Source organism: Melospiza melodia, chromosome 4 (assembly GCF_035770615.1).
Source record: "Melospiza melodia melodia isolate bMelMel2 chromosome 4, bMelMel2.pri, whole genome shotgun sequence".
NCBI classification, from domain to species: Eukaryota; Metazoa; Chordata; class Aves; order Passeriformes; family Passerellidae; genus Melospiza; species Melospiza melodia.
Window position 1 is genome coordinate 6,401,734 of NC_086197.1, and position 21,852 is coordinate 6,423,585.

The following is a 21,852-nucleotide window of genomic DNA, read 5'->3' on the forward strand; positions in this document are numbered from 1 at the left end:
AAATTGAAAAGTCTAAGACTTACCAAGCTTACAGTCCCCTACCCACTGCCTCTGTTTAAATCAGTAATCTTTAAAGAGCACTTTGATGTATTTGTTCAATACAAACACAAGGAAAGACTTTCTTATATTACACACTCAACAGATTTATTCTTTTCCTATATTTGTATTTGAATCCCAAGTATGTTCCCTGCTGACTCAAATCACAGAATTTTCCTGTTTCTGGTTTGGCTAGTTTGGCTGAAGTTTAAGAGATGTAAAGCCTCCTCTGTCCTTTGCAGCTTCAGTTGAGGATGGAAGATATTTAGTGCAATAATCAACCTTGGTACACCAGTCACCCCAGAACTCCAAATTCCAGAGGATCAGTTCATTACTTCACAGACACAAGTTGGACAAGGTCTGACAACAAAATTTTCACTGGGTAAAAAAATGTGGCAAAAATTGACCACAATAAGACCAAAAATACTACAAAACCTGAAGAACTGTAATGTTCAAAATCTTTTGGTATGTTATATTTTTATTTATCAATTTCTATTTTAGAACTGACCAGGGCACTGTGAAGAACTTTGGGGCTTGTTATCATGAAATATTTGTGGGAATAACTGTGATACACACAAGTCATCTAATTAAAAAGTCAATTACATTCAATATTTCTATATTACTGAACCCAGTGTAACACAGACATTAAAAAGATTTAATCTTCACAAAGCCTGCAAAGCAGTACCTATGCAAAAAGTTTTCTCAAACTATTACTAAATTATTCTCTCATGCTCTCCTCTAAGTGCAAGAGCATCACCTTGTACCACTGCACAGAGTTTCATTTTAAATGAAAAGTATTTCAAAATCATATTTGGTGTCACATGTTCAATATAATCTGGGGAAGTTTCTTGCAGAACACTGATCTTCATGGTCTCATTGAGTTAATCTCAATGAGAAACAAATCTCATTGAAGAAACAAATGTGCATTCAGCTTGTCACTTGTGACACTTCTCAGTGTTTAAATCCATGAGGAAAACATACCTGCTATTATTTATTTTGAAGGAAGCATTTTAAAAACTTTTTCCAAACAGTCATTTGTATCATTTTGAAACCTTCACGATCAATAAATTTGTGAGGAAACATCCACAAAAACATCAGTAAGGTATAAAACTCAAAACCAAAAGCGATGTGAAATGAATTTGTAAGAGTGATCACACAAAGGTAAGGTATGAGAAGGGAAGAATTCACTTGACAGGTGTCTGAACACAATGAGCTTCAGTACAAATGGAGTTGTCTTGCTGTACAATATGAAACTCAGATTGCTGAAGTAACAACTTGCACCATTACAGTATCCAGATATATCAGGAAAAAGTAAATCTTCCCAAACAGGTACAGTTTTAAATTGTGTGATTTGTCAGGAGTGAGTTGTAGGAGTCTATGGCTTTACTAGACACAAAAAAATGAGAATACTCACACTGGGAAACCAATTCTACAGCAATAAACACACTAACAAGGTGCTCCATTGGGTCTGGCACACAAAGCTGTCAGGGCAATATGGGGCATTATGGATATGTACAACAGGGCTTGGCAACAGAATCACCTTCAAGCTAATTTGCAGAGGAATCCTGACTATGAATACTGCTTTAATCTTCCAGCTTTTCAAAGGAAATTAAAGCAAAATTGTTATTTTCAAAATCAATAATATATGGAAAAGATTTCTGGAAATATTAAGGAGAAGATAAGAAAGCTGTTGTTTTTCACAAATAAAATTCTATGGCTCACTTCCCTCTTTCTATCTCACAATGTACTTACAAACTCACAATTTTGATTGAGTCTGTCTCAGAATAATTGGAGCTCTGCTACTGTAATCATTCACTTGGAATTTTCACTGAACAACCTCTGCACAGTATGGGGGTAGTGACTACAGCAGATTAAAAAACAGCTTTCAGAAGTTTTGTTAAAATTCATAAGCAAGCCAAAGCAATTAATTAACATATGGGATAAGCCACTGTGACATTCCACAATATAATTATCAGGAAACATGCTGCAAGAAAGGATTTAATGCTGGCAAAAGGTTGGACCACATGTGATTTTGTGACTAGGTTTTATTTGCAATTATTATTTGTGGATTCTGTGGATGTTGCTGCCAATTTGCATAGCCCAATGCCATGAACATGTAGCTCCTGTCCAGAAAGTCTCAAGCAATGTGAACTGTAAGAGATGAGACAAAATAAAATTCAAGTTTTATCAAACTCAACTAAACTCAAAATGGTGACTTTTTGGTAAAGTACTTGGCTGCTTGAAAGATAATTTTGCTGTTAAGTTTTTATTGCCAATATGAAAAATTATCACTAAATTCATAGCAAAAAACATAGAACTGTATTTTCACTGCCAAATACGTGCTTCCCTCTCTTTTTAGTGGAAAGCTGTGTTCTATATGAAAACCTGAAAGTTTCCCCAGCATGGAATCAGAACACCTTTGAGAAAATTTATAATCTGCTGAACTGAGCACATCAGCATTTCTAGTGATTTTTGATGTCACTTTAATTGCACATAAATGAACACTGAGGTTAAAAATGTCTTCTCAGAATCAAGTTTTTATAGAAAGATAAAAATTAGCCTAAGCTACTTTAAAATTCCCAAGAGTCTAAAAGGCAAATGAAAGAGAATGCCTTACTTCTAATTTACATTTGATAAATGTCTAAAACACCTAGGATTTTCTCCTTAAACACACAGCTCCTGTTTTGAAGTACTGCTCAAAGATTCCTTCCTGTGCACATCACTTACACCATAAATTAACAGAGATCCATGGTTTGCATGTTGGCAGCTCCATCTGCATTAAAATTCATGTGCTCTGCAAAGCATATTTGAACATGAATTACCTAAGATGGGATTGTTCCAGCAATATCTACTTGCTCACTGCTGAAGTTCAAAGCATTCTGTACCTGCACTTGCTTCTTTGAGAAATAAAACTTCAGTGGTCTCACATCCCATTCTGGTGGGTCCTTCATTGGGTCAAGAGAAGCAGCATCTTTGCACTTCTAAAAACTGTCCCCCTTTAGCATCCTTTACAACCTGTGCCACTCTGGCCAATTCCTACATTCAGCTACTTTCATCTTCTGGAAATGCTAAATTTAGCAGGAAATAAATGAGGTAATAATGATCATGCTGCCTACTTATGTTTTAGAGCTTAAGCAGTAACTCAAAGCCATTGCATATCTCTTTATGAATGTTGTATAAATTAAACCATATTCACATAGTCAATAATTTTTTTCAGCTCTGCTACCTAATAGCTCTTTTCATACAAGGAAGTACTTTATGAATTCCTAGTACACACTGGATGATCTTTTACTGAAATCAAGCAGCAGCAGCTGTTAACAAAAAAAACACATTATTTGCCCTTAGTTGGCAGAATTATCCTGCAGCTTATTTTTGTGTTTGCCATCAAATCTGCAGGATTGCATTCACCTCATTTCCTTCTGTATCTGCAGGGGATTGCTGAAGTGACAGCCTGGACTAAGGCAGCTGAAAGAATGGATTTAAAATTCAAATTTCAACTCTAGTCCTAAGAATAAGCTTAGAATCAAGCTAAGCCAAAGAAAGGGGTAACACTGTGACACAGATTTAGGAAAGTAAAAAAGACCATTCTGAATTACAGCAAATAACAACAGAACATTTCCTCCTTCCACAGGATGACCATGCATGAAATGAAAGTGAGAGAAGAACCACACACTAGATCACCACAGTAACACAAGGGGAAAGGAAAGACAAAAAAACTAAAGAGAAGAACATATTAAATAATGTTGCAAAAAAATGAAATGCACAGTCCAAGTCAGAAAAATTCATTGGTAACTTCTAGACATGTTAACTTCAAGGTACTTCCTTCTTCTGGTGAAGTCCTACCACTAAATACACAAGTGATGTGCAAATATATGCAATTGCAAAGCTCACAGGTGACACATGCAGAGAGAAGTTCTGGCTCCTCTCCCTTTGCTACATCTGGTTTATACAACTTTTTATACAATTTTCATGAAACAGCTTTGAGAAAACAATCACTATTCCCCATCAGCGTGACAAAGAATACGTGTTAAAACAGCAAGTGTGAGAAAAAGTGAACAACAACAAAGGCACTGAAGACTTCCTTGTAGTAACCAAAACACCTTCTAAAGCAACACTTCTGACCACATGCTCTTGCAAAAATAAGACTTCACTTTAAGGAAGCAAATACTGCAAACTGCCACAGGCAGCTCGTGCTTTTGGACACAAGCTCAAATGCATGCATGCAAAAATACTCACAACACAACCTCCACCAAAATCCACCACCAGACAAATCCACAGACCAGTGTTCACTTCCACCATGGAAGCAGAGCTGTAAACTCAGTCAGAATGAACAGAACTAAGCAAATTTTACAGCAGCTCCAATGCACTCTTCCACTGTCAAGGATGTTTAGATAAAATTACCTATTTATCCTGGTCTCTGAACCAGCCTCACCACTGCACAACTGCATAGTAAGAAAGGATTCATTTCAACGTAGCAGGAATTCCTTAACTGATAAATCATGTGTTTGCTGTGTTTTCAAAACAGGTTTTGTCATACAGAAATGCTATTAAAATATTGTAAAAGCAGTTCCTCTTGAAAGCATACAAAGAGAAAAAAAAAAAAAAAAAAAAAAAAAAAAGAAAGTTGTCTCTTGCTAGGAAAATGGACCTAAAAAAAGGCATTTTGAATCTCAATAACCAGCCCAAGAAAAATACCATTTCTCTCCAAAAAATAAAGATAATATCCTCAGGGTATATCAAGGCAAAAGGAAAGAATGTTAAACAGAGCTGAAATTTGTGGGGTTTTTTTAACAGCAGTTCCTCAATATGATTAGCAATGAATATTCTGCAGCAAAATCAGTCAAGGCAAGCGTGCCACACATTAGAAGGCAGAATCCATGACACATAATACAAGATTCCAATGGAGAGAAGAGAATTCAGCAGAGTTCCCATGGTAAATCTTTATAATGCTTCATGAAAAATTCTAAACACTAAAAATGAGGAATATTTGTATACTTAGGAAAAAGAGAAGAGAAACACAACTTTTCTCTAATAAGAGAGATCTGAACTTTTTTTTTAAATAAAGATTTGAATTTGGCAACTGAAAGAGGCAGAGCTTGGCACACTTCTTCCCAAGGGAGGGAAGAGTTTAGCCCCTCTCCTGACAAGAGGGTCTGACCCTGTCTCACAAAGCTGAGAAGAAGAAAATGACAGCAAGTCCCTGCTGAATGACCAGCAGAAATAAAATGCAATAAGACTGACATTTATAATTGCACTGTTAGGAATAAACATTTCATTGCTATTTCAGGACATCAACACATCACTTAACATGTTTGGCAATATTTACTGTGCCTAGAAAATTAAGAATTGTGGCTCCATGTCACTGTGAACAGTAACTCTGCAACTCTTCTTGTAGCCTTGGAGCTCTTTCCTTGAACTCTGATGTGCAGATTCATGGCCTTAAAAGGAAATGGCTTTAAACTGAGACAAAGGAGATTAGATTAGATATTGGGAAAAAAAAATCCACTTTTAGGGTGGTCAGGCATTGTAACAGGTTGCTCAGGGAGGTGGTGGAGTCACCATCCCTGGAGGTGTTTAAGAGGCTTCTGGATCTGGCACTGGGTGATGTGGTTTAGTGGTTATGGGGTTCCAGTGGTGGTGCTGGGGTTACTGCTTGTCACTTCCAACCCCCATTCCATGACTCTCCTACTAAAACTTTGAAATTACAATTATATAAAATCTTTTTTTTCTTTTTCAATGTCACTTAATTATTACCAAATTACATCAACCATGCTTTTCTTTCTTTCTTGTTCGTTCTTTCTTTCTTGTTCATTCTTTCTTGTTCTTTCTTTCTCTTACCCAAAATCTCAGCATAACTTCTTTTGCTGCCAAGAACCCTCAGAGACCTGTCCTCACAGCTCTTATCAGCAGAGAATTCACTCATGCACCCACCCAAATCAGCAGGGAGAGCTGTGCAAGAGTTATTGCTCTTGACCATGAGGTTCAACAGGCACACAGGAGAAAACACCAAGGAATGCACACAGAATACTTCAGAGACAAGGACTATTTTCCAGCAAGGCTACAGACAAATTACCAAGAAATAGAATCCAAGAGGGGATAACTGGTTGCTCACTCTGTTAAAAAGTTCAGGGCAAAATAATAATACTGGAGGAAAAAAAAAAAAATCAATAGCTTCATTTGGAGACATTTAATGGAGTATCTCATTCCTTGACTGAGCTCTCAGTTTCTTTGCTCCCCTAACTCATTTTTGGAGCATGCTGTAGGAATGCATTGGTGCCAATAAAAACGCACTGTGTTTTCTAAAGAGTGAAGTTTGATGGAAAAGAGCAGGTAGGTCTCATGTCAGCACAAGGAAGAATGAATTCTGCCATTTGAAAAGTGCCTCTGGCAATGTGATAATCTCCATCATTAGCAAACTATTCTCAAAGCATGTTCTCTGCTTTAACAGGCTCATGGGATAAAGACTAAGGGTATGAGTCACATTCTCAGCTGCTGGGAATTAGTACAATTCCATCAGAACCAGCACAGAGCTACTGTAAGAGTAACACAAGAAATCTAACCCAAATTTTGGAGAGAGCCCCGTGAATGGGGTGAGGGGCAGACCACACCTGTATTTTCTACCACTGGTATTTCTACTGTACCACTAAAGTCGTCAGGGGATAAAAACCCACTTGAACAACCTTGCAAAATAAACCTCCAATCTGCCCAGTCTCACCATGCTGATCCTGGAATATTTAGCACCATAACAGCATCTGCCACACTAAATATATACCCTAGTTTCCATTTACTGAGCAGGCAGTAAAAGGAAAAACATATGTAAAGTGAATCACCCAAGTCAGACCACAAATTGTGACAATGTAAGTTATTGCTAGAAGATAACAAGTATTAATATAAGTTAACACAAACCTTGATAATAACAAGGTCTGCAAAGAACTGATATGGTGCAGGCTGAAGAAATAAAAGTACTCTTTAATTTTCTGAATGATGCCATGTCTGCTATGATTTTCACAGCTCATCACCAAAAGTTACCAGAACAATTCTGTTGCTGGCATTCATTGGGGAACAACAGAAATAAAAAAGTTTTTGGGAAGTTGCAGTAAGAAAATTGCAGTTTTTTCTGTTATTTGTATTTCATAACTATTCATGTCTGACCACTTAAAACACTTTCTACACTAAAACACTTTCTACTTTCTGAAAATCTTCTTAGCTTTACTATTTTCCACAAGTATTTAGGTCAGAATCTGTATTTCCCAATGAAGAGTAGTAAAATTTGGACTTGAGCTGTACCTGCCCCAAAGTCCAAAAACTGATTTTTTAAAATTTTACTTAGAAAAACAAACCTGTGGTCTTGAACTGTTTTCTTGTAAAAGAAAACAGAACACATTCTTCTCAGTTGGGTGGTATACAGAGAGAGAAATAGAAAAGAATCAGCAAGAATACACACACACAAGGATTGCTTTAAAAGACTAGATAACATAAATCCTTATTTACTGCTAAAAATGAAAAGGTGGGACATTTTATTTTTAAAAAAATATGTTTGCTTGGTCCCCAAATGGCTGAAAGACTGAAATCTGTATTCCAACGGGTACCAAAACAAATGAACCTGGCTGATATTTCTTCATCACAGGGATGCTGTTCTATGCTTTACAAATTTCAGTACAAAGCCCCTCAGCACCTGGAGTACATTGCCCAGGGGTATGTTGGTGATGCTGCTCAGATTTGCCCAAATTTTATCTTTCTGTGCCATTCTAGGAAGGCACTGAGGCCATTTGGCTCATCCTGCTCTGACTTTTGGCCTGGTGCTGAAAGGGCCAAAGAGGATCAGCTCTTGAAACTGGTGCTGACCTCTACAGTTGCAAAATGCTGTTCTCAGCTTCTCCCCTACTTCAGGATCAGGACAAAGTTTGGGCTGTTTTGTAAATTCAATCAGCCAGTGCTCTTGAGACCATTCAACCTAAACATTATGTGGGGCGGGGAATCAAGTTATTTTGTCCTTGTACTTAACCGGAGAGTTTAATAAATACAAAATAAAATGCTAATAATAAATACAAAAATAAATACAAGGATATACTCATGAATATATGTGATATATTCATGGCTATATTCAAGGATATATTAACAAATGTATGTGTTTCAACTATAGTCAGTTAAAGCTTAAATTCTTATTTTCTTATAAAAACACTGGCATTTTAATTTCTTGCTTTCTTTTACTGTCTTAAGATCTCCAATAATTTTTTAGCTATAAAAATAACTCATAAAATTGTCACTTCTAAATAGAGACATCAATAGAGACATTATATAAACTGTCAGTTTAAAGAAATAAAATACCTTTTAAAACATTCCTAGTTATAGTAGGGAACTTGTCATCACCCAAGGAATAAGGTATTTATTTTAGCAGCTTTTTTATCAATTCCAAAGCAGCACCAAATCAACTAAATAATTCCAAGAGGGGGAAGGGGGAATTCCCAGAGCCTGAGGCATTACTGGAATGCCTGCTATGAGTTTCAAGACTCTCAGAAACTCCTCCAGGTTTTCTTTTTCCCTGAATGTACTCCCTTATCAATGACTGCTGATAGAAAAAATGCATATAGAAGTTATCTGCAAGGTAAAGAAAAGGGTTGGTGAAAGAACAGTCCACACTGAAAATACTGAGGACATTTAATTTAAAAACTTAGCCAGGTTCCAAGATAGGATAGAGAGGAACGGCTTTTTTGGGGGGTGCAGGGTCAACATTCGTACTATGCTGACCAAAAAGATACAACATATCCAACAGGAGGGGGGGGAAAGGAAAAACTGAGCAAACAAACCCCATTTTTTATGAATACCAAACACATTCCTCCTTTTTTCATTTCCAAAATCAGCTTAAACAGTTTTTGTTATGACTATCTGTGAAGAGATCTTAGGCATTTCTCCCATTCCTAAAATAGTTGATAGCAGAATCATCTGTCACAGGCTAAGCCTTCTCTGAGCCCTGTGGGACCCCCAGAGGGGCTGCTGGGCTTCCATCAGCTGCAGCACAGCTCAAAGCCTCCATCTCCAGTGCTTCCCAGGAAAAAACATCCCATCTTATCAAAGTACTGGCACACTGCATATACAGTCACTGGTGCTGAATTTCAGAGGGAAAAATGCTCATTTTCAAACTGAATGGCACTTCTCACCTCAGCCTGACTGCTCAGCAGTCCTGCACTGTCATGTGGAATCAGCAGCAGGATTTTCACTGGAAAACAAATTGCACTGAATAAGGACCATGCCTGAGGCTTTCCTGGGAAGGGATATTGCTTCCTTTTTTTTTAATATATATTTTTAGGTTTATTGGTAACCACACTGGGCTTGTATAAAATACACTGGTCTGCTCTGTCAATTCTCATGGTCATGACTAAGACAACACTGACGTGGGATTCTCTGAAAGAAACATTACAAAAGTTAATAGTTTTGGGGTTTTTTAATAGCCTATTCCATGTTATATGAATATTTATTTAATTGATGCATTAATTCAATATATTATTCCATGTATGCCATGTATATCAGGTGACATGTATACCACGTATATCTGTGTTAATTAAGAGGAACAATATTAATTGGAAAGACAGAAGAGACTCATGGAAGGGGATGTTGAGAACGTGGCTGGAGTGGGAGGAACACCATGTCAGGGTGGGGGAAGCCATGTAAGGCACAAGGAGCAGATAGAGAAAATAAGTAAGGAGCCAGGAGCAGCAGAAAGAAGTCATCATGTGCAGGAGCTCCTGCACTGCCTCACCAAAGGAATTGGGGTGATGCAAGGCTAGCCCAGGACAAAAATCAAGGGAAGTTTGTCCTGGAGGCAGAGGGGAGAGAGGTGCTTGCCCTAGGTGCCTGATACAGGGGTATGGTTTGGGGTGTTCCTAGCCAGCACCCAGGTCAGCAGTTAGAATGTCATTTCACCTGGCAGTAAATGATGAGAAATTCTCCAAGCTGAGTCTGGTTTGCCTGCAACACCCCATGGCTTCAATAAACCACAAGCCACCACTTCCCTATAGCCTTGCAACAACAGTAGCTGGTAAAAGCCATATTTTCTCCAATTTAGCTAATAATGAGAGCTTCACTCTTCTGGTTCCTGCATGCCCCTACTGTACAATTTATGTTTGCAGCAGAGTAGCTCATGGCTGCTACAGTTTAGTGAGTGCCACTGAACAAACTCCTCCTTATCTGCATTTTCTTTTGCACACTCTGCTGTTGAACATCTCAAGAGACAGGCCCCTTGGGCTCCCCACAGGTTATTTCACAGCTTAGCTTTGCTGGAAACGTTCTTCCTACATCCAACTTCCCTCTAAAACTTCCCTTTATTCATTTCAAATGAGTCTCATTATTATAATGCTCTGCTACTTCTCACTGAATACACTTTCTTGTTCCCTAAATTCATTAAGTACTAACTCAGCTATATTTTTTTTTTGTTTTAAATAGCAATATTAATAACCTGTCCACACCACTTTCCTTTTAATAACCAAAGTTAACTAGAACATTCACATTCATTTGCAGAACTGCAAAATAAAGTACTGCAGCAAACAAATTAAATTGTGTTCTGAAGGCAACAGCAACTAAAAATTTAGGACAATATTGGGTAAAGATGGACCTAACTCCTGTAAACAGTAAATACTACATCACTTAGAATTGTGATGCCAGATACCTCAACTGAGGGTCTTACACACAGGTTAAAATGACTTATTTTACTTGAAGGGAAATGTTTTATCTGTTTCAAATCATAATCCAATTCCTCCACTGGTAAATAAAAAGGCACTTTCCCTCTACCTCTCAGTCCTCTGAATTAAACCTGAACCCACTTCTACTGGTATGGCAAGAAGGTTAAGTCTTCACGTCCCTCAAGTTTACCAATTCCCAGTTTAACACGCACATAAGGACACTGGGACACCACAAGAATTGCAGATTGAGACCAAAACCACTCTTGAAATGTCTCCAGCCTTTACATTCTCCCATATTCTACCTAGTGGCAAGTCACACATGCAGCCTGAGTGCTTCATTCCCTCAAAATTATCTTTTCTGCCCTATCAGCAATCAGCTGAACTTTGAATGGCCCCTTCACAGAGCCAAGGAAAGCTGCAAAGAGGACACAGACAAGGAAAAACAGAAAACCACTGATAGTAATCAAAGCCTATTGTACTTGAGAAAACAAGCCCTAATTTTGTATCAGGTTCCTCACACCCAGCACCCTCCTGACACAAAAGACACCTCTCTTAGTATTTTAAATGTCAATATAAACAAGATTACAAATCCCTGTAGACCTTAACAACGGCACTAAGTTTGGTACTGCCCCAGATTTTGTTTTCAGTGTGCATCAGCCTGTCTGCTAATTTACACTGTAAACACCTGAGAGATTGTAGGGAATGATGGCTCTCAGGGATGACAAACTTCTGAGGATTTTGGTACATCCTGCTGCATTTCAAATCTCATAGAACAGGAGTTAATTTCTGTCACAGCAGGCCTGGAATGACAGCACACATGACCCAGACCATAGTTAAAATCTATAGTGCAATATAAATTGTCATTTCAGGGACAGACAGTTGATTTGTTTATCCTAATTATATTCCTTCTATTAGGAGAGATTTTGCTTCTCAGGAAAATAAAAACATCATTTGCAACACACTGAATTTATCTTAAGCAATCATAAAGCAGCCCTGAGAGCACCCTCTGGTGAAATCTGCCCTGTAACAAGACATGGATAAGCCACAAATAGGCACAATTAGTGAAGAGATAATCTGCATACACTGTTAACCTGTACAGTCTTTATGTAATTTAAATCTTTCAGCTTTCAGCCCTTGAAGCTGACTATATAGAGAATTACTTCTGTGTTGGGGAGTAGGGATGTTCCTGAGCAAGAGGAACATCTGGGCAGTGACTGAACAGCAGCAGCAAGTGGAGAGGACCTGAGGAACAATCCTCTACACCTAACACATAAAAATGGAAATATCACAATCCAGGTAACAGGAAAAGTTCAGGAGTCAGAGGTGAACCCTGCAGTGGCTTCCATCACCTCTGCCCCAGAAATAAAATAACTCTGACATCCTTTCTCCATTAGGAATGCTACGACTGCAGGCACCTGGTGCTGCAGCTGGGCTTTCCCCACACAAGGACCCCTTTGTGTGAAAAACATCTCTTGGAATGTCACACAGCAAATTAACTCACCCCAGTGAAGCACAGTCTGCAGGTAAAGATGACTTTTAACTGACAGCTGGTAAAAGCAACAATATTGCAAAAAAGAAAGAAGAGAAGGAAAAAAATTCCTCCAAAAACAGAACATAAACATCCCCCTTCCCAATACTATGAATTACATAGGTATTACTAAGTTTTCCACTATCACTGATTTTTCTGGATTTGAACTGCATTTCAGTATTCAAACCAAAATGCCAAACACCAAGAACCTCAGAGAGGCCTAACAGCATCAGAAGTAGCAAGTCAGCTTGTGTTCAGTTTCTCCAAGCTGCACATTTACATCTGCCAACCACAAAAACCCTAAAACAATGTAAGACTCCAATCTTCTATTTGCCAAAAAGGAACAGATTATGTTACAAAGGAGGCACCTGTAGGGGAACTGCATGTGGCCTCTGGCATTTTCTGACTTAAAGCTGATTCAATATTAGGTCCCAAATCAGCAGAGATTTCAGTAAGGTTAAAAAAATATATGAAGCCAAAATTTACTAAACTTTTATGGACTGAGATACACTTTTGCTCATATACAACCACTGAGTAACCTTAATGTATTTGGATCTTTTTACAATTAAACATTTTAACAAAAATTTTAAAAATCCTTCCAAGAACTTCAAGTTTGTTTACATCCAACTAAGTTATTCACAATGAAAACTTATCTTCAATTTAGCTTGGAATATGTTTTTTGTAGACTATCAATTTTCATTCCCTAAAAAAATATTTTAAAACATTTCACTCCCTCTGCAAGATCAAATTACAGAAATAAAAACCCAGATAGAAACTGAATTGAAAAGCACAGTGAAAGATTATCCAGCAGTAACACTTACACAGCAGTTTCCAAAATATCTCTTAAAGGCATAAAAATAGGTACCTATTTTCACCAAATAGGTAATGCAATAAAGAGCCTGAATATTCATAGTAGCAAACTTTTAATCTTATTTTCTTTACAAGCTTGCTACTTACTGTAGAAAGCCAAATCTATCTGTGACTTTGTAAAGATGGTAGTCAGCATCTTCCCACGGTTCAATCTGAGCACCCTCACGTCCCTAAGGGAAAAGGAAAAAACAAAAAGCCAAATTATATTTTATGACACAATAAATAAAGACACATAAGGGAGCATTCAACCACTGGAAGCATAACCTTTGGGACACTTTGGGACATGGTGGCAGGAGGTTAGAGGACAAGGAGGAGAACATCAGTCCTAACCAACCAAGAAGAAAGAGAGCACAACACCTAGCCCTGACAAACAGTATTTTCATCACAGGAAATCTCTTTTGGTAACTTCTATACACAAAATACATTTCAACCAGAGTCACAGTAATCCCACACCTGCTGTTAAACTCCACAATAATCCATCAAGGTCCCCAGAGTGCCCTCTACTAGTTTCATTTCTCAAGTCCATCTTTCCTGAACAACCACCTGCAAGAGCACATCCTGCAGACAGCCCTGAGTTCATGCTGACTTGCAGCAGCTGTCAAACAATGCAGCACTGAGTTTCCCCTCAATTATGCATTCATCCCTGCCCCATTCCTGCTCTTCAACTGCCAATCTTGCAAAGGCTTGCAGAAGTTGAACCACATTTCAGCTCTGCCTGCTTCTGCTGTGGGCTGTGCTCAGGTTACTGCTGTGAAATCAGGCCATCACCCAGAACACAAAGAGAATTGGGTTTGTGTGGCCTGGATTTAGTAGCAGGGGGATCCAGGGATAGTTCCTCTGAGAAGCTGCTGGAAGCCTCCTCCACATCCAACAGAGACAAAGTCAGCTCCAGTATGGACCTGCCACTGGCCATGGGCCAGGTGACACTGGAGCAGGCTTGGTGGCAAGACCTGTTGTCACAGACATTTTTTCATAGAAATCCTTTCTTTGGGATTTGTTCATCTTCTGGGAAGCTGAGGCCCCAGAAGAAGAATGTAAACAATAATTATCTGCTGTGGAATGTAACAGGTGCATCTCTGATTGGTCTTCTGTGAATGTTTGGATTTGCTGACCACTCACGGGAGAGTTTGTCCTTGCTTTCTGCTGGACACAGAACTTTGTTATTCTTTCTTTCCTATGCTATTCTTAGCTTAGCAGCTTCTGCAACTTCTCTCTCTATTCCTTTTAGTATAGTAATAATGTATCATATATCATATATCAATAAATCCAGCCTTCTGATCATGAACCAAGACTCTCATCCATCTCTCTCACCCTGAGGAGCCCTCATCAAGTCGCTGCAATAACCTGTGACCCCATGGGGGACCCATGCTGGAGCTCCAGTGCCTGAAGGACTGACCCTGATGGAGGGACCAATGCTGGAGCAGCTCATGAAGAGCTGCAGCCCAGGGGAAGGACCCATCCTGAAGAGTTCATGGAGAACTTCAGCCTATGGGAGGGATATCCCCACTGGAAAAAGGGAAGAGTTTAAGGAGTCAAACCCTCAAGCAGGAAGGATGTCACAGACATCTTTTATGAAAAATCCTTTCCTTAGGATTTTTCCTCCTGAGAAGCTGAGAGACCTCAGGAACAAAATGTAAACAATGGTTATCTGCTGCTGTGGAATGCAACAGGTGCATCTGTGATTGGTCTCAAGTGGTTGTTTCTAATTAATGGCCAATCACAATCAGGTGTCTGGACTGTCTCGGTCAGTCACAAGCCTCTGTTATCATTCTTTTTCTATTCTTAGCTTAGCTAGCCTTCGGATGGAATCCTTTCTTCTATTCTTTTAGTATGGTTTTTATGTAATATATATCAAAATAATAAATCAAGCCTTCTGGAGTCAGATCCTCATCTCTTCCCTCAACCTGAGACCTCTGTGAACAGCACCACAGAGAGAGTCACAGAAACCACGCGGGATGAACTGACCACAGCCCCCATTCCCCATCCTCCTGCACTGCTCAGGTGGAGGAGGTAGAGAAAACTAGGAGCAGGGCTAACCCCAGGAAGAAGGGAGGCTTGGGCAGAAAATGTTTTTGATCCAGTGTTTATTTTCTTATTGTCCTACTCTGATTTGATTGGTAATAAATTAAACAGATTTCCTCAACTCAGGTCTGCTTTGCCCAAGACAGTCACTGGTGAAGGATCTCTCCCTGCCTTTATCCCAACTCATGAGTCTTTCGTTACATTTTCTGTCCCCTGCCCAGCTGAGGTGGCAGTGCCTGAGCAGCTTTGAGCAGCAGCTGGTGTCAGCCTGCCACACACCAGCAGGTTTGTCCTCAGTCCAGGGTGAGCCTCTCATTTACTGGTGGTTTGCACAGTGTGCGGTAATTCTGGGACATGAAACATTCCGTGAACTCCACAAACAAGGCTACTGCTCTGTACTCCAGTGACACTTAAAAAGTCCATAAGTGGTACAAAAATACCTGACCACTGTGTAAGCATTCTAGGCACAGTCAGTGCCAGGCTTTTCCTGATAAGGGGTCCAAGAACAAACATGGTATGAGCAGGGATTTCTTTAGATCCCCACAAGATGAGAAACAATCCAGCTCACTCATCTTTTACTTCTTCTGCTATGATTTCAGTATTTGTACTACCTTAACAAAAGATTAAATAAATTAAAAGTAAAATGAGAGTCCTTCTGATCTCACATATCTGTGAGATATCTGAGCATCCTCAAACACCCCACCTTCACTATTTCTAATACAATACACTCCCTGAAATGGTCCCAAAGTAACTTGCTATGCACCTGAAAAATGAGTTGATTGAGTCACTATCCAGAATATCCCCCATGCAGAGAGAGTTTAATTCACCCACAGAGGCCAGTGTATCATTAAACACCAGATTAGTACCCAACAGAGTATTTTAAACAACAGCTAGCTGGAATCATGATTCACTTTTTAAACAGACATATTATGAAGATTCTAAAATGTCTTTTAAATGACTAAAAAGTTCACTTACTCTGTCATACTTGGCAACTATCTCTGCTCGTTCCTGGGCAAGTTTGACAGCAGCATCCTGCTCAGCATCTGCACCTGCAGAGGAATTAAAATCAGGTTATTCAGATTTTCTCCCTTGTGAAAAAACAACTGCAGCCAAATACTTGGAAAATCAACTTCAGGGAGACTGCTTCAACAGAGGAATGCCAAAACTGTTGGGTCAAAGGAAAATATGACCTTGGTACATGTCCTGAATATTGCTCAAAGCACAGTATCTTAACTGCTAAGTTTAGAATATTTCTGATTTCCCACCAATGTAGATATTAAATACAGTAATGAAATAATTCTGCACAACCCACTAACTGAAAGGCTGAAGAAAGTACTAAAGGCCACTAATTGGCAATTCCACAAACATTCTAATAGCAAAGAAAGCTGAAACATTCACTACTGGCTTAAAACAAAATTGTGAAGTAATTACAGGATTTGTAGAGATCTTGGAATACTGAAGAAGTACTGCATGGTTTCTTGGAAATAGCCTACAACTTATTTCTCAGAAATCAGGGAAGGATGTCATTACAATGTCAGAACTGCAACTTGGGCAACCCAGAGCTGGAATAAGCGCAAGGATATGACAACAGGAAGGTTGTCAGGCAAAAACAAAAAAGACAGTGTGTGAGTAAGCACTGGACATGAGGACACTGCAGATGCAGCATTTACTACATGAGTGGAGCTCAAGTTTTGCTCAGTACTGTTCCCTGAGCAGAAACCATCTCTAGGAAATGGCCAGGAACAGAGAGCAAAGAAAGGAAAAGTTGTTATTCTGAATATCCAACAATAGAACATACTTCAATATCCCAAATATATCAAACCCATGAGGTAAATCCACTTTAATTAAGTTTGTGAAATATTTAAGCATTGAATTATTTTGATTATTAAAAAGCAATGAACTTCAGATAAAGCAAGGTTTGAAAAAGGTTTAAAATATATTTCAATCTAACACTGTTACAAAAATAACTCCAAGCATGTGGGGTTTTTTCCCTATCTAGTTCATGGCAACATAATGAACTTCAGGAATTGCACATACCAACCATCTGGGCCATGAAATAGAAAAACATATCAGATATTACAGTTTTCTATCATATGACATTAACACAATTATTTGTTCAAACCTGTGTTCCTTTAGTAAAGGTTACCTACATATTTCTCAACACGAAGTTGTGCCAAGGAGGCCTTTTAAGGCATCTGTTAGAGATTTAACATGGTCTCTGCTTGTTTTCACTCCCTCTTTCTCCAGGGGAACACTCAGAGAACCTCAGTATGACCCACACAGACACAAGCACCAGCATCTGGACAACAGCACTGCCTGTCCAAGCTCCCCTAAGGGAAGGTCTGGCTGCTTCTTCAAAGCTTTCATTTATGATCCCCAGAAATCACACTTGGTTACCCTCACCTGGCCCCGTCGTTTTTTTTTTTTGTCACCATCATTGGCCAATCACATTACTCCTGTTTATTAAGAATACATAGAGCTCTGTCATTTTCTCCAGTGCAGCAGAAGCAGCACACATGTATTTACAGTTATTTGAGGGAGAAAAAAAAAATTAATTGAATCTGCTATATTTGGAAGCTTTACATCTCTAAGCTACAACACTGACAAATAATTTCCTCCCTGTAAGATAAGGGGTGAGTAGAACCATTTCATATTGCTCAGACTTCACTGCTCCTCCTGTGCTTTGGTGCTGATTCCTTTATTCCCAAGCTGAAAGGGGACTCAAGACACAAAGAGCTGGGTCTCAGGTTTGCTTTTCTCTGGCACAGCTTTACAGCCTTTACTGCAGGGCTCTGTTACCCTGGCTGCCCATGTGAGCTCTGAGCAGGACACGGCTCCCAGAGCCCCTCCCCAGCCCTGCACACCCAGGGGCTGCACAGACACAGCCCCACAGCACTGCCAGGGCATCCCAGCACTGCCCCAGCACAATCACAACAATCTGGTTCCTAATCTTTACTAGTGGACACAGTGTGTCTGCTGAACTGATGATGTCCACTAAAGCTACCAAATCAACGCTGACAAAAAGCAGTGGGTGAAGCCTGGTTTTACTTTCAAAGTGAGAAGATAAAGGAATTGTAACCAAAATTAAATTGTGTTTCCCTCTGTAAAACAGATTTGTGCTTACAGCAAATCTTTACAGAAGACTAATTGTGAGTTTTTAAAAAATAAACTTTTAACTTCCTTAGAAATCTGACATTCCTTCAGCAACTTCAAGTACTGATTGACCCAAATCTCCATTTCTCCAATGGACAGCTGTGGGGAAAAGCTCCCTTGTTTAAACTTTAAAGCTCACCTGCTGCTGAGCTTCAAGAAAGAGATTACAAATCCTATCATTAATTTCCAAATAGAAGAGATTAGATTTAATTTAAGAAAGAGTGAAAGAGTTTGGCTGAATATAAGCAGACAATATTGTAACACACTGGAGTCAAAACATTCACGTAGTATGTAGCTGACACATTTTTTAAACAGAACTAAAAATTGTTTCTATTTTTATTGTAAAATGTGCTCAAAAGGACATGCATAGATCTTCAAAAACACAGAATAACAGTGTAAGCTGAAAAAAGTTGGAACCTTTGCTTAAAAGAATGCCAAACTGTATTTGCACCAGAAAGCAAGTTCCTGATTTATGCTGAAAACGTGGCCATGGCTTACCATGCCTTCCTCTGCATAAGCAATGTGTGAATCAAAGTTTGGCATGTTCTGTGTCTCATGACAATTCAATTACATTTAGTGTGTAAATTATCATATTCATTGCCTTTAAAGTAATCCTCTTTGCTTTCTGCCACAATCATCTTAACCTTCCAGCTGCACTGAGATAGTTCAGTGTTTCATTAATCCATCCATACTGAAAACCCAGAAAACAGCTTGAGGTGGGGGCAAGAGCTTTTATTTTGGGAGATAAGCATTAAACATGATTTTTCTTATAAGAGGAAATATTTGATTTTTCTTATAAGAGGAAATATTTAAATACATCCAACTTAGAAATTTTAAATTGATTCCTGATAAAGTAAAAGCTAAATATGGGAACAAGAAAAATTCTTTGGCACAAAAATGCATCTCTATGAAACTGAAGACAAATAACTGGTATTCTAAAGTCTTATCAGTTTTCTTCAGTGTTATCTCAGTGAAAGCAGTTAACGATATGATACAAGTATGATTAAATTTACTAATTAAAAGTTAGCATTACAGATTATACAGAAAACAATGCCATCACAAATGAGGTCAACATTAATATATAGTCAATTAATTAGTACAGAGAACTGATTTGAACTAAAAAATGGGAAATATATTAGCAGTGACCTGATGATAAATTCTGTCAACAGTGGCATGGCTAAACAGCACTTTCAAGTCCCCCCAAAATCAGACAGGCTTACAAGGTACAAGCAGCATAAAATCCTGCCCAGCACCAATCACAGAATGACAGGTCCAAGGGACCTCAAGGCCCATCTGGTCCAAGCTCTCTTGGCCAAAGCACAGTCTAGACAAGAATGTCCAACGCCCAGTTCAGCTGAATCTTAGAGGTGTCCAGTCTTAGGGAATCTACCACTGCCCTGGAGAGATTATTCCAATGGCTGTTCTCACTGTGAAAATTCCCAAGTGTCCTGAACCTCCTCAGGAGCAACAGACATAATGCAAATTAAAAATACGTAACATTATGCTTTATTAATGAATGCTAAACTACCTGGAAGACACTGCCTTAAGTGACATTTAACAGCAAAACAACAAATCCAAGTAAAAATAAACACTAGTAAAGAAAAAATAAGGTTGTAGCCTACAAATAGGTGTAAAAATTAAATGCTGAATTTTACTGAAACTTCTCAAGGATAGAGATTTTTGCAAGAAACAGAGATATGGTTTCATGATCTGATGAAACTTTAAAAAATCCTGCTTCACTCTTGCTTTCATGACATATCTCTCTTCTGTTCCACATGGATGAAGAGTAGCTGTGGATGGAGTCACTTACAGACACCAGAGAATCTTAACCCAAGGACCCCTATAATCCACCTAAACATGTATTTAAGGGGGAGGTAGGGGGAAAAATTTACAACAATGTAATTTTGTATTCATTTAAATCACTGAGCCAAACACTAAGGATCCCTCTTGCAGTCCCTGCAGTAACTCATTTTTCCAGAATAAAGGAGGGGTTACTGGCAGGACTATTTCCAGCAGTCAAGAAGGAGCTGAACAGCCTGTGACAGCCTGGCAGCAGCTCCTGGTTGGGGTTGCTAACACAGAGCCCATAGTTACACCTGGCCTTCACCACAGCCTGGCAGAACTCAGCTGCTGTGAGGGAGGAATGGCCAGAAGACAGTAAAACACTCTTCTTTCCTACAAAAAGAGAAGTTCCTGGTCTACAAGGTTTACTAAGTACCTGTATTTTGAATTGTTTGTCTAATCCTGCATGGCTTCTAATCCTGTTCAGAAGTGCAAACCAGTAAGGCACAGCCTTTTTTAAAGTGATCTCCATGTGCAATCCTCACATCTCTAGTCCCTACAAAGGTAGGCATATAATTTATAGGAATGGTCTTTGGGGTAACTCTAACTCTGGTTCTCTCTGGAATAGCCTAAAAAATGACCAGGCAGTACCTCTGTACCTCACCTGCCAAAGGTAACAACCACGGAGCAGCTCCCTCATGAAGGCAGTATGAAATGAGTACCACCAAGAGCCTCAGTGAGCTCCTTACACTGAAGGAGCAGTAGGTACAAGGTACATTGCAGTGCTCATGCATCAGCAGCAGTAGAACAAACTGCCTCTTACAGATGTGCCATAAATTTAAGAAGAATTACAGATTTGTTTAGGTTGGAAAAGACTTTTAAGATCATTGAGTCCAACCATTAACTCATCACTGCCAAGCCCACCATGGCAGTGGTGCCTGGAGGTGCCATGCAAGCACCAGAGGCTTGGTGCCTCCAAGCACCAAGTGCTTTCAAATACCTTAAGGGATGTTGCCTCCACCACTTCCCCTAGGCAGCCTTTTTCCAGAGCTTGAGAACCCTTTTGGGAACAAAATTATTCCTAATATCCAATCTAAACTACTTTAATGCATCTTGAACTCATTTCATCTCATTCTGTCACTTGTTACTGCAAGAAGAGCCCAGTCCCCACCTGTGGGATTCACATTCTCTAACCTGAGAGAAGCAGAGAAAAGAATGATCAAAACAACTCTTATCTCATTTGCTGTGTGTTTGTGCCAAAGTAGAATGCAATATGGAGATTGTTTACCCAGAATGATGGGGTTTTGTTTCCTTGGCCTATCAGGGCTGTGTGTGTGTGAGTCGGGACTGACGGCTGACAGTCACGAGAGGAGGGCAGTTCAGTGCTTGGCAAATTCAGTTTAGATATAGTAATAAGATAGATATAGTAACAGATATAGTAAGTAATATAGTGTAATATAATATAGAATAAAATAGTATAATAAAGTAGTTAATTAGCCTTCTTATATTATGGAGTCCTCCTCATCTTTCTCCCCCTTGTCAGGGTTGCCTTGCTTTCCAGTACCCACCTGGCTACACCCTCCTGGCAGGGAGCTGTAGAGAGCAGTAGGTTTCCCCCTTGAGCCTCTTTTCTCCAGGACAAACACCCCCAGCTCCCCTCAGTCACTGTGCACAGGATCTGTGCTCCAACACTATCACAGCTCCATTCCCTTCTCTGGACACACTCCAGCACCTCAATGTCCTTTTTGTCATGAGGGGGCCAAAGCCAATCCCAGGATTCGAGGT

At 39.2% G+C, this 21,852-nt stretch overlaps 1 protein-coding gene across 3 annotated transcripts in view; it reads right to left on the minus strand.

Moving 5' to 3' along the window:
* USP6NL (USP6 N-terminal like) overlaps positions 1-21,852 on the minus strand; it is a 115,672-nt gene that overhangs the window by 44,670 nt on the left and 49,150 nt on the right. For all 3 annotated transcript variants that reach the window (XM_063153719.1, XM_063153717.1, XM_063153718.1), the window contains 2 exons: positions 16,108-16,181; positions 13,198-13,280 (listed from right to left, as the gene is read on the minus strand). In XM_063153719.1, coding sequence (XP_063009789.1) covers positions 13,198-13,280; positions 16,108-16,181 — 157 coding nt within the window. The remainder of the gene's footprint in view (positions 1-13,197; positions 13,281-16,107; positions 16,182-21,852) is intronic.